Consider the following 14,481-nt stretch of genomic DNA (forward strand, 5'->3'; position numbering starts at 1 on the left):
CATCTTTTTATGTGTTTGTTAGCCATCTGTATGTCTTCTTTGGAGAAATGTCTATTTAGTTCTTTGGCCCATTTTTTGATTGGGTCATTTATTTTTCTGGAGTTGAGCTGTAGGAGTTGCTTGTATATTCTCGAGATTAGTTGTTTGTCAGTTGCTTCATTTGCTATTATCTTCTCCCATTCTGAAGGCTGTCTTTTCACCTTGCTAATAGTTTCCTTTGATGTGCAGAAGCTTTTAAGGTTAATTAGGTCCCATTTGTTTATTTTTGCTTTTATTTCCAATATTCTGGGAGGTGGGTCATAGAGGATCCTGCTTTGATGTATGTCAGAGAGTGTTTTGCCTATGTTCTCCTCTAGGAGTTTTATAGTTTCTGGTCTTACATTTAGATCTTTAATCCATTTTGAGTTTATTTTTGTGTATGGTGTTAGAAAGTGTTCTAGTTTCATTCTTTTACAAGTGGTTGACCAGAGTTCCCAGCACCACTTGTTAAAGAGATTGTCTTTAATCCATTGCATATTCTTGCCTCCTTTGTCGAAGATAAGGTGTCCATATGCGCGTGGATTTATCTCTGGGCTTTCTATTTTGTTCCATTGATCTATATTTCTGTCTTTGTGCCAGTACCATACTGTCTTGATAACTGTGGCTTTGTAGTAGAGCCTGAAGTCAGGTAGGTTGATTCCTCCAGTTCCATTCTTCTTTCTCAAGATCGCTTTGGCTATTCGAGGTTTTTTGTTTTTCCATACAAATTGTGAAATTATTTGTTCTAGCTCTGTGAAGAATGCTGTTGGTAGCTTGATAGGGATTGCATTGAATCTATAAATTGCTTTGGGTAGTATACTCATTTTCACTACATTGATTCTTCCAATCCATGAACATGGTATATTTCTCCATCTGTTAGTGTCCTCTTTGATTTCTTTCACCAGTGTTTTATAGTTTTCTATATATAGGTCTTTAGATTCTTTAGGTAGATATATTCCTAAGTATTTTATTCTTTCCGTTGCAATGGTGAATGGAATTGTTTCCTTAATTTCTCTTTCTGTTTTCTCATTATTAGCGTATAGGAATGCAAGGGATTTCTGTGTGTTGATTTTATATCCTGCAACTTTACTATAGTCATTGATTAGTTCTAGTAATTTTCTGGTGGAGTCTTTAGGGTTTTCTATGTAGAGGATCATGTCATCTGCAAACAGTGAGAGCTTTACTTCTTCTTTTCCAATTTGGATTCCTTTTATTTCTTTTTCTGTTCTGATTGCTGTGGCCAAAACTTCCAAAACTATGTTGAATAGTAATGGTGAAAGTGGGCACCCTTGTCTTGTTCCTGACTTTAGAGGAAATGCTTTCAATTTTTCACCATTGAGGATAATGTTTGCTGTGGGTTTGTCATATATAGCTTTGATTATGTTGAGGTATGTTCCTTCTATTCCTGCTTTCTGGAGAGTTTTGATCATAAATGGATGTTGAATTTTGTCAAAGGCTTTCTCTGCATCTATTGAGATAATCATATGGTTTTTATTTTTCAATTTGTTAATGTGGTGTATTACATTGATTGATTTGCGGATATTGAAGAATCCTTGCATCCCTGGGATAAAGCCCACTTGGTCATGGTGTATGATCTTTTTAATGTGTTGTTGGATTCTGATTGCTAGAATTTTGTTAAGGATTTTTGCATCTATGTTCATCAGTGATATTGGCCTGTAGTTTTCTTTTTTTGTGGGATCTTTGTCAGGTTTTGGTATTAGGGTGATGGTGGCCTCATAGAATGAGTTTGGAAGTTTACCATCCTCTGCAATTTTCTGGAAGAGTTTGAGCAGGATAGGCGTTAGCTCTTCTCTAAATTTTTGGTAGAATTCAACTGTGAAGCCATCTGGACCTGGGCTTTTGTTTGCTGGAAGATTTTTTATTACAGTTTCAATTTCCGTGCTTGTGATGGGTCTGTTAAGATTTTCTATTTCTTCCTGATCGAGTTTTGGAAAGTTGTACTTTTCTAAGAATTTGTCCATTTCTTCCTCGTTGTCCATTTTATTGGCATATAATTGTTGATAGTAGTCTCTTATGATCCTTTGTATTTCTGTGTTGTCTGTTGTGATCTCTCCATTTTCATTTCTAATTTTATTGATTTGATTTTTCTCCCTTTGTTTCTTTATGAGTCTGGCTAATGGTTTGTCAATTTTATTTATCCTTTCAAAGAACCAGCTTTTGGTTTTGTTGATTTTTGCTATGGTCTCTTTTGTTTCTTTTGCATTTATTTCTGCTCTAATTTTTAAGATTTCTTTCCTTCTACTAACCCTGGGGTTCTTCATTTCTTCCTTTTCTAGTTGCTTTAGGTGTAGAGTTAGGTTATTTATTTGACTTTTTTCTTGATTCTTCCAATCCATGAACATGGTATATTTCTCCATCTGTTAGTGTCCTCTTTGATTTCTTTCACCAGTGTTTTATAGTTTTCTATATATAGGTCTTTCGTTTCTTTAGGTAGATATATTCCTAAGTATTTTATTCTTTTCGTTGCAATGGTGAATGGAATTGTTTCCTTAATTTCTCTTTCTATTTTCTCATTATTAGTGCATAGGAATGCAAGGGATTTCTGGGTGTTGATTTTATATCCTGCAACTTTACTATAGTCATTGATTAGTTCTAGTAATTTTCTGGTGGAGTCTTTAGGGTTTTCTATGTAGAGGATCATGTCATCTGCAAACAGAGTTTTACTTCTTCTTTTCCAATTTGGATTCCTTTTATTTCTTTTTCTGCTCTGATTGTTGTGGCCAAAACTTCCAAAATTATGTTGAATAGTAATGGTGAAAGTGGGCACCCTTGTCTTGTTCCTGACTTTAGGGGAAATGCTTTCAATTTTTCACCATTGAGGATAATGTTTGTTGTGGGTTTGTCATATATAGCTTTTATTATGTTGAGGTATGTTCCTTCCATTCCTGCTTTCTGGAGAGTTTTTATCATAAATGGATGTTGAATTTTGTCAAAGGTTTTCTCTGCATCTATTGAGATAATCATATGGTTTTTATTTTTCAATTTGTTAATGTGGTGTACTACATTGATTGATTTGCAGATATTGAAGAATCCTTGCATCCCTGGGATAAAGCCCACTTGGTCATGGTGTATGATCTTTTTAATGTGTTGTTGGATTCTGATTGCTAGAATTTTGTTAAGGATTTTTGCATTATGTTCATCAGTGATATTGGCCCGTAGTTTTCTTTTTTTGTGGCATCTTTGTCAGGTTTTGGTATTAGGGTGATGGTGGCCTCATAGAATGAGTTTGGAAGTTTACCATCCTCTGCAATTTTCTGGAAGAGTTTGAGTAGGATAGGTGTTAGCTCTTCCCTAAATTTTTGGTAGAATTCAGCTGTGAAGCTGTCTGGACCTGGGCTTTTGTTTGCTGGAAGATTTCTGATTACAGTTTCAATTTCCATGCTTGTGATTGGTCTGTTAAGATTTTCTATTTCTTCCTTGTCGAGTTTTGGAAAGTTGTACTTTTCTAAGAATTTGTCCATTTCTTCCATGTTGTCCATTTTATTGGCATATAATTGCTGATAGTAGTCTCTTATGATCCTTTGTATTTCTGAGTTGTTTGTTGTGATCTCTCCATTTTCATTTCTAATTTTATTGATTTGATTTTTCTCCCTTTGTTTCTTGATGAGTCTGGCTAATGGTTTGTCAATTTTATTTATCCTTTCATAGAACCAGCTTTTGGCTTTGTTGATTTTTGCTATGGTCTCTTTTGTTTCTTTTGCATTTATTTCTGCTCTAATTTTTAAGATTTCTTTCCTTCTACTAACCCTGGGGTTCTTCATTTCTTCCTTTTCTAGTTGCTTTAGGTGTAGAGTTAGATTATTTATTTGACTTTTTTCTTGTTTCTTCAGGTATGCCTGTATTGCTATGAACTTTCCCATAAGGACTGCTTTTACAGTGTCAAACAGGTTTTGGGTTGTTGTGTTTTCATTTTCATTCATTTCTTTGCAAATTTTGATTTCTTTTTTGATTTCTTCTGTGATTTGTTGGTTATTCAGCAGCGTGTTGTTCAGCCTCCATATGTTAGAATTTTTAATAGCCTTTCTTCTCTAATTGAGATCTAATCTTACTGCACTGTGGTCAGAATAGATGCTTGGAATGATTTCAATTTTTTTGCATTTACCAAGGCTAGATTTATGGCCCAGGATGTAATCTATCCTGGAGAAGATTCCATGTGTGCTTGAGAAAAAGGTGAAATTCATTGTTTTGGGATGAAATGTCTTATAGATATCAATTAGGTCTAACTGCTCTATTATATCATTTTAAGTTTGTGTTTCCTTGTTAATTTTCTGTTTAGTTGATCTATCCATAGGTGTGAGTGGGGTATTAAAGTCTCCCACTATTATTGTGTTATTGTTAATTTCTCCTTTCACACTTGTTAGCATTTGTCTTACATATTGTGGTGCTCCTATGTTGGGTGCATATATATTTATAATTGTTATATCTTCTTCTTGGATTGATCTTTTAATCATTATGTAGTGACCTTCTTTGTCTCTTTTCACGGCCTTTGTTTTAAAGTCTATTTTATTTGATATGAGTATTGCTACTCCTGCTTTCTTTTGGTCCCTATTTGCATGGAAAATCTTTTTCTAGCCCTTCACTTTCAGTCTGTATGTGTCTCCTGTTTTGAGGTGGGTCTCTTGTAGACAACATATGTAGGGGTCTTGTTTTTGTATCCATTCAGCCAGTCTTTGTCTTTTGGTTGGGGCATTCAACCCATTTACGTTTAAGGTAATTACTGATAAGTATGATCCCATTGCCATTTACTTTATTGTTTTGGGTTCGAATTTATACACCGTTTTTGTGTTTCCTGTCTAGAGAATATCCTTTAGTATTTGTTGGAGAGCTGGTTTGGAGGTGCTGAATTCTCTCAGCTTTTGCTTGTCTGTAAAGCTTTTGATTTCTCCTTCATATTTGAATGAGATCCTTGCTGGGTACAATAATCTGGGCTCTAGGTTATTTTCTTTCATCACTTTAAGTATGTCTTGCCATTCCTTCCTGGCCTGAAGAGTTTCTATTGAAAGATCAGCTGTTATCCTTATGGGAATTCCCTTGTGTGTTATTTGTTGTTTTTCCCTTGCTGCTTTTAATATTTGTTCTTTGTGTTTGATCTTTGTTAATTTGATTAATATGTGTCTTAGGGTGTTTTGCCTTGGGACTCTCTGGGTTTCTTGGACTTGAGTGATTATTTCCTTCCCCATTTTAGGGAAGTTTTCAACTATTATCTCCTCTAGTATTTTCTCATGGTTTTTCTTTTCGTCTTCTTCTTCTGGGACCCCTATGATTCGAATGTTGTAGTGTTTAATATTGTCCTGGAGGTCTCTGAGATTGTCTTCATTTCTTTTAATTCGTTTTCCTTTTTTCCTCTATGATTCCTTTATTTCTACCATTCTATCTTCTAATTCACTAATCCTATCTTCTGCCTCTGTTATTCTAATATTTGTTGCCTCTAGAGTGTTTTTGATCTCATTTATTGCATTATTCATTATATATTGACTCTTTTTTATTTCTTCTAGGTCCTTGTTAAACCTTTCTTGTATATTCTCAATCCTTGTCTCCAGGCTATATATCTGTGATTTCATTTTGATTTCAAGATTTTAGATCAATTTCACTATCATTATTCAGAATTATTTTTTTTTTTTAACTTTACATAATTGTATTAGTTTTGCCAAATATCAAAATGAATCCGCCACAGGTATACATGTGTTCCCCACCCTGAACCCTCCTCCCTCCTCCCTCCCCATACCCTCCCTCTGGGTCCTCCCAGTGCACTAGCCCCAAGCATCCAGTATCCTGCATCGAACCTGGACTGGCAACTCATTTCATACATGATATTTTATATGTTTCAATACCATTCTCCCAAATCTTTCCACCCTCTCCCTCTCCCACAGAGTCCATAAGACTGTTCTATACATCAGTGTCTCTTTTGCTGTCTCGTACACAGGGTTATTGTTACCATCTTTCTAAATTCCGTATATATGTGTTAGTATACTGTATTGGTGTTTTTCTTTCTGGCTTACTTCACTCTGTATAATAGGCTCCAGTTTCATCCACCTCATTAGAACTGATTCAAATGTATTCTTTTTAATGGCTGAATAATACTCCATTGTGTATATGTACCACTGCTTTCTTATCCATTCATCTGCTGATGGACATCTAGGTTCCTTCCATGTCCTGGCTATTATAAACAGTGCTGCGATGAACATTGGGGTACACGTGTCTCTTTCCCTTCTGGTTTCCTCAGTGTGTATGCCCATCACTGGGATTGCTGGATCATAAAGTGGTTCTATTTCCAGTTTTTTAAGGAATCTCCACACTGTTCTCCATAGTGGCTGTACTAGTTTGCATTCCCACCAACAGTGTAAGAGGGTTCCCTTTTCTCCACACCCTCTCCAGCATTTATTACTTGTAGACTTTTGGATCGCAGCCATTCTGACTGGTGTGAAATGGTACCTCATAGTGGTTTTGATTTGCATTTCTCTGATAATGAGTGATGTTGAGCATCTCTTCATGTGTTTGTTAGCCATCTGTATGTCTTCTTTGGAGAAATGTCTATTTAGTTCTTTGGTCCATTTTTTGATTGGGTCATTTATTTTTCTGGAGTTGAGCTGTAGGAGTTGCTTGTATATTCTCGAGATTAGTTGTTTGTCAGTTGCTTCATTTGCTATTATTTTCTCCCATTCTGAAGGTTGTCTTTTCACCTTGCTAATAGTTTCCTTTGATGTGCAGAAGCTTTTAAGGTTAATTAGGTCCCATTTGTTTATTTTTGCTTTTATTTCCAATATTCTGGGAGGTGGGTCATAGAGGATCCTGCTGTGATGTATGTCAGAGAGTGTTTTGCCTATGTTCTCCTCTAGGAGTTTTATAGTTTCTGGTCTTACGTTTAGATCTTTAACCCATTTTGAGTTTATTTTCAGGTAGATTCCCTATCTCTTCCTCTTTTGTTTGGTTTGGTGGGCATTTATCCTGTTCCTTTACCTGCTCTGTATTCCTCTGTCTCTTCATCTTGTTTAAATTGTTGAGTTTGGGGTGTCCTTTCTGTATTCTGGCAGTTTGTGGAGTACTCTTTATTGTGGTATGTCCTCACTGTGTGTGGGTTTGTACAGGTGGCTTGTCAAGGTTTCTTGGTTAGGGAAGCTTGTGTCGGTGTTCTGGTGGGTAGAGCTGGATTTCTTCTCTCCAGGTTCAGGTTCAAACCTGAGATAGAACAGGTTTCAGAGGCTTTACACTTTCCATCAGATAAGCCACTGGGCCTGGATCTACAGAATCTCATCATCCTTCCAGAAAGGACCTAATTCTTTTCTCCTGGCTTCTCTCTGTGCCTGCTCAACATACATTTTAAAATCTGATCATTGCCACACAAAGCCTGGTATTTACAGTAAACTATTCTTCACTTAAGTCTTCCATGTTGGCTTGGTGGTAAAGAATCCACCTGCTAATGTAGGGGACATGGGTTCAATCCCTGTTCCGTGAAGACTGCACTTGCCATGGGACAACTAAGCCCATGCTCCACAACTACTGAGCCGATGCTCCAAAGCCTGGGAGCCACAGCCACTGAAGTCTACATGTCCTAGAGCTTGCTTGCTTCAACAATGAGAAGCCTACACACCACCCCCATTTGCTGTCACTAGAGAAAAGCCTGCACAGCAATTAAGACCCAGCACAGCCAAAAATAAAAGTAAATAAATAAAATTTAAAAAATTTGTGTGTGTATTAGACACTCAGTTGTGTCCATCTCTTTGTGATCCCATGGACTATGGGCCGCCAGGCACCTCTGTCCATGGAATTTTCCATGCAAGAATACTGGAGTCAGGTGCCATTCCCTTCTCCTGGGGATCTTCCTGACCCAGGAATCAAATCTGGGTATTCTGCATTTCAGGCAGATTATTTACCATCTGAATCAACAATTACACTTACCTTTAATTTGTCACTAAGTGTGTGCTTGTGTGTGACTATACATTACTTTTGTAATTGTTTGTAGGCATCCATAATAATTAGAAAAAGTATTGTCAGAGATTTTCAATTTATAAAATACTCAAGAGACATTAAATATTCTGCTAACTAAAATATCAGTTAATAGACATAATAATAATAGATATAATGATTTATGATCAATTGTCAACTTCTTAGATTTTTAGCACCATATGCCACTTATCAGCATTATGCTATTTACTGTTTATTGACTGTGCATTTTATTTTCTAAGCTTGTGAACTAGAATTGCCTTCTTTAGGGAGAATAATTTCAATTATCTGAGTGGTTGATCTACCAGAAAATATCTCTAGTCAACTTTGACATTCAAAATACACTTGAAATTTTCTAGAGGAGTAGTTACATTACTTGAATGGTCAATGTATTACTTAGGAACCAAATCCTTAGCATCTGAAATAAATGGGTACATGACTAGAAAGGGAGTCTTTATGACTAGAAAGGGAGTTCTTTATATTAGTTCCCACCAGCTAATATCCAGCATCCAAGCCTTTATATATTTTGCCATCAAGCATGTTTATAAATAATCAATTTGTTTACTTTTCAGACATTGATATTGCTGACTAAAGCATGGAAAATAAAACAAATCAATGCTGCCTTAGTAACTTCAGTCAAAACCTTTGATCATAAAACGTTTGGAAATAAAGGATCTGTCTTTTAAGTAAGGCATACAAATATTTCCCTAATCAGTTTCACCACTCAATGTGAAAAAAATATTATGAGGGATTGCCTTCACCTAAAGAATATTTTTATTCTTGGATATGCACTTATCTTTTTTTTCAAGAAATGAAAGATATTTGTTTTACACATGGCTAAATGGACTGATGATACAGTTGGGTTTTCTATGACTAAACAAACTGGCTCATTGTTCCTATAGTTACCTCCTGCTATTGATTAGTCTTGACTATCATTTCCATTGGACAATGAAAACTATAAAAAATATAATCCCATGTAATCACCTATACAGTTTCAAAGAAATAATATTTACTCATGGATTTAATTAACAAAACTCATAATCACCAGGGCAATAAGTATTTGTAAACTATATAGCATTTATAATTGAAAGCTTATTGTTCATTTCTTACTTATCAGGGTTATATTTTGAGTTGAACATATTTCTGCCAAGATGGCTGGGGGTTGAGAGAGAGAGAGAGAGAGAAGAACAGAGAGAATCCCAGAGAGAAAGTGAGAGAGTACAATACAGAATGAAAATAATACATTTAACATAGAACAATTCTCTGATAATCAAGAGGAATATTGTTAGCTATGTACATCTAAGAAATTTGTACAACAATGTGCAAGAGCAGGAATATGAATAATGACCAATCAAATGTGCTCAGAATTTCTTCATAAAATATTTGATTTATATTCTATCATTCTATCATTTTCAAAAGATATACAGATTCTCAAATGACAGTGGCTATTTGTGTCAGTCATTCATATTACAAATGATGTGGAATACTGATATTTGGAATGCTCTAAAAGATGCTTGGGAATATGAATCAACATAATTCTTAGATGAAATCCACAAAACCAAAGGTTAATTCACCTAATGATACAGATATACTTATATTATAAATAGATATAGATATGATAGATGGATGGAGAGATGGATGGATGGATGTAGACAGTAACTTCAAAAGCCTGATGAATGCCTACTTTAATTATTTTCTCACAGTGTCCTCGTGAACATAGTTTTCTTATCTTTCATTTATTATTAAAATAATTTAGAGTTACCACCTTTGAACTTCATATATACTTACAAATACTTACATTTCAAAGATAGAACCACCAACTTTCCTTTATGTTAAAAAGCTTTTATACAAGTTTTAATTGGGACTCGGTAGATCTGTGAAAGGAAGGCTACTATCCTTGGACATTCCATGTAGCTTCTTCAATTTATCCCAGATTTCCCTTGCTACTAGTTCAAGATGAAGTTAGCTTCTACATCTACAAACTATAATTGGTAATAGTAGTAGTAGTAGATTTGCATATGTTGCTGAGCTTTTAAAATAGGAAGTTCGATGAAAATATTATCTTGAGGTTCATAATTATCATCCTGAATCACTGTTTAATTTGGTGACAAATAATCTGTACATAACTCAAGTGAGAATAAATTAACTATGCCAGAAGCCCCATTTAGTCTCACAAGTTCCATCTTAGTACTCCATGTCCACTTTATGTTTCACCCCATAAGATTAATTTACCAAAATACAAGACTTCCCATTGAATCATTTAAACAATTATTCAAGCATTAAAAAATCTTCATAAAATAACATATAGTCATGTCTATTTATTTTCTTTAACCCTTACCCAATTTATTTCACAGTCACAATGATCTAAAATAGTTTGTTTTAATATTTTTATGTCTTGTATATAGAGAAGGACATGGAAGCCTGGTGTGCTACAGTCCATGGGGTCACGCATGAGTCAGAAAGAGTCAGACACAACTTAGTGACTGAACAACAGCACATCCTTAATAGAAATATAAACCAGAAAGGATTAGCAGATTGTTACCTAGTCACATGTCAGCCTTCAATTATCCATGTTATGATGAGGAGTCAGTATATTTTAAAAATTGCTAAATTATCTTTAATTTTATTCAGAGAAGATTTCATGCTTTTCATAGATGGACAATTTCAAGGGCCTGACAACAGTGGCAGAATTTAATTATCCACAGAAAATCTTGTGGGGTATAAAGAAATCCCCCCAATCAAGTGAAACATAATTATGTAACTAAACAATTACAGTTCCATAGCTTTCCAGTCTATTACAAATAGCAATTTTAAACAGTCTATAGACAAGCATGCCATGTAAGAAACATCAAGAAATTAACAATTTAGTCACAATATTGATAGCGTATGTTCAAAATCTATAAGAAACAAAAAGTTGTCAAAACCTTTGACTTGATAGACTGAGAAGGACACTGGGTACATTTTCTATATGTACCCAGATAAAAAATATAAAACAGTGAATGGCAGCAATGACAATTGTTTACAACTAAATTATAGGCTTAATGAATTTCCAAATACAAACATTCTGAATTTTTTTTTCAAATTTAACTATGATGTATCTTCCTATCTGCTTCCTGATGTTAATTACATCTTTTTGAAGTCATTACAACGTTGATAACATTGCTTTAATAACAATAAAGTATTAAGTCTATGAATTTAAAGAAGCAGGAGGACTTGGATAAAGGCACAGATCACCTGACCTGCCTCCTGAGAAATCTGTATGCAGGTCAAGAAGCAACAGTAAGAACTGGACATGGAACAACAGATTGGTTCCAAATCAGGAAATCAGTATCCCAAGGCTGTATATTGTCACCCTGCTTATTTAACTTATACGCAGACTACATCGTGTGAAATGCTGGGCTGGATGAAGCACATGCTGGAATGAAGCTTGCCAGGAGAAATATCAATAACCTCAGATATGCCAATGATACCACCCTTATGGCAGAAAGCAAAGAAGAACTAAGAGCCTCTTGATGAAAGTGAAAGAGGATAGTGAAAATTTGGCTTAAAGCTCAACATTCAGAAAACTAAGATCATGGCATCTGGTCCCATCACTTAATGGTAAAAAGATGCAGAAACAACAACAGTGAGACACTTTATTTTGGGGGGCTCCAAAATCACTGCAGACAGTGACTGCTGCCATAAAATTAAAAGACGCTTGCTCCTTGGAAGAAAAGTTATGACCAAACTAGACAGCATATTAAAAATCAGAGACATTATTTTGCCAACAAAGGTCCATCTAGTCAAAGCTATGGTTTTTTCAGTTGTCATGTATGGATGTAAGAGTTGGACTACAAAGAAAGCTGAGCGCCAAAGAATTGTTGCTTTTGAACTGTGGTGTTGGAGAAGACTCTTGAGAGTCCCTTGGACTGCAAGGAGATCCAACCAGTCCATTCTGAAGGAGATCAGCCCTGGGATTTCTTTGGAAGGAATGATGCTAAAGCTGAAACTCCAGTACTTTGGCCACCTCATGTGAAGAGTTGACTCATTTGAAAAGACTCTGATGCTGGGAGGGATTGGGGGCAGGAGGAGAAGAGGATGACAGAGGATGAGATGGCTGGATGGCATCACTGACTCAATGGACGTGAGTCTGAGTGAATTCTGGGACATGTTAATGGACAGGGAGGCCTGGCGTGCTGGGATTTACGGGGTCACAGAGCTTCAGACAAGACTGAGTGACTGAACTGAACTGAACTGAAGAATTCAAAATTTTAACAACACACTCAAGATGAAAAGGGGATTTTAATAGATCACTTATAGAAAATACATAGTTAAGTGTACAGAATTTCAGAAAGGCAAAATTATGCATATACATAGAGATTTGTTTTCTCCCTTGCCTACATAGTTTATGTATGTAAGTATCTTACATACCTTTAGAAGGAAAATAAGGTTATGGAAATGTACTATTTATGAAGGTGCCTCCTGAAAAGTTTATTTATTTATTTATTTTTTAAATTTTATTTTATTTTTAAACTTTACATAATTGTATTAGTTTTGACAAATATATTGACTGAATGGTATAAATACATTTATTATATCTACATTTAACCCTGAGGTTTTAAATGTTCTTAAATATAGAAAACCTAGATACAAATGAGACATTAGTAATATGGCATCTTGCTTACAAATTATCCTATTGCTCTATAATGCAAATCTATTTTTTTTGTGTGAAAATTCATCAATGTGATGTCTACATCCTTTTAATTTCTTTAAGTGTATGAGTTTACTGCCTCTTGGTGGTGCCTCTTGGTCAGTCAGAGGTGACTGACCATGCACCCCATGAATGCGACCCCATGGACTGTAACCTGCCAGGCTCCCCTATCCATGGGATTTCCCCAGCAAGAATACTGGAGTGGGTTGCCATTTCTTTCTTCAGGGGTTTTCCTGACTAAGGGATTGAACCCCCATCTCCTGCTTGGCAGGCAGATTTTTTTTTACCACTCAGCCACCTAGGGAAGCCCTCTTACTGTCTCTTACAAACTTCTTATTCAATAATTTTTTTTTTTTAGTTTTCCTATAAAAAGTTCTCCAAAATGTTCTTCAACTATGAAGGATCAACGTTAACAAGATTAAGAAATCATAATGAAAATCAGTAAACATTTGTTGTAGTGACCTATTTAACCTGAAATACATTCGTATAAACTTCAAAATCTAATGCAGCATTTGCAATATGATGGTCCATAGATCAGTTCTGTCACAAAATTGTTATATACACTTTAGCCATTTTAAAATCAAATTAATTATCAGGGGTTTTGTTGGTATTTTTTATAGCAAGGTATCTCACAATTGGTGAGGGAGTTTGTTTCGGTTGCTGTTTTGTTTTTAGAACCTTGAAGCTCACATTTCATCACATACTGCAAAGCTCACATTTCATCACATACTGACAGTTGACCAGGAGGGAAGATGCCCATCTCCCTGGCCAGGTACTCTTGGATTCCCACACTCCACCCCCTTCCCCATTCCCCTGTATCACATTAGACTTCTTATTTTCCTTTATATTACTTATTTGGCCAGTTAATAGATTATGTTAACTTATTAGAAATGATTCTGGAAATATTTCAGATTTAATACTATCTAATATGAATGAGTGTTAGTCGCTCAGTCATGTTCAACTCTTGGCAACCCCAAGGTCTGTCCATGGAATTTTCCAGGCAAGAATACTGGAGTGGGTTGCCATTTCCTTCTCCAGGGGATCTTCCTGGCTCAGGGGTCAAATCTGGGTCTCCTGCATTGCAGGCAGACTCTTTACCATCTGAACTACCAGGAAAGGCTGGTATGAATGACATAAAGCCAGATAATAACCTACACATTTTTCCTACATAGCTTTACTCTTTCAAATGATAAAGATAAATTAGTCCTTGTTCTTCATATAAGTTATTTCAGCATCATTCATAACTTTTGTTTTTGATTGACATATGCCATGGTCACACAATAAAAGACATTTAAGACATTCACTAGTTATTAAAACTGAAAAATTATAATAAGATGCTTAATCTTATAGTTTATATTTATTAGACTAACTTTTAGATGAGACAAGGTGTAGGAGATCATCAGCCAAAAAAATAAATAAATAAAAATGATATAAAAGCTATAAAAACAAACTTTTGTTTGAGAAACTGGTGCCACAAACTATTATGGAAATGTAAAAACATTTGGTATAAATGATGATTTTTCCATCAAGTTAAATAAAATCCTCATTCAGTGATATCTGTTGTTTAGCTGACTGTACAGATGGTGTTGATTTTAAATGATCCACATAAAACAATTTTCCAGACAAGTTGTATGTACCCACAAAAAACAGTTCAAATATAATCTACTTTTTTATACAATATAAGCAATAGGTGGGTAAAATGCTGTGGGACATTATTGTGATTATTTTTATAAAGACATAAGTAATCTTCTATTAATAATATTTCATCAAGATTTTTTTTCTTTTGAGAAAATTACTCTCTCATTATCCCT

The 14,481-nt window shown here is 35.1% G+C and overlaps 1 protein-coding gene across 3 annotated transcripts in view; it reads right to left on the reverse strand.

Moving 5' to 3' along the window:
- Positions 1-6,698: 6,698 nt before the first annotated feature.
- Positions 6,699-14,481, reverse strand: part of LOC129652815 (craniofacial development protein 2-like) — a 641,831-nt gene continuing 634,048 nt past the window's right edge. For all 3 annotated transcript variants that reach the window (XR_008714779.1, XM_055581827.1, XM_055581828.1), the window contains one exon: positions 6,699-7,215. Coding sequence is in view for 2 of the 3 variants with exons in the window: in XM_055581827.1 (XP_055437802.1) it covers positions 7,086-7,215 (130 nt within the window). In the remaining variant the exon portion in view is untranslated. The remainder of the gene's footprint in view (positions 7,216-14,481) is intronic.

This window comes from Bubalus kerabau, chromosome 5 (assembly GCF_029407905.1).
Source record: "Bubalus kerabau isolate K-KA32 ecotype Philippines breed swamp buffalo chromosome 5, PCC_UOA_SB_1v2, whole genome shotgun sequence".
Taxonomy (NCBI): domain Eukaryota; kingdom Metazoa; phylum Chordata; class Mammalia; order Artiodactyla; family Bovidae; genus Bubalus; species Bubalus kerabau.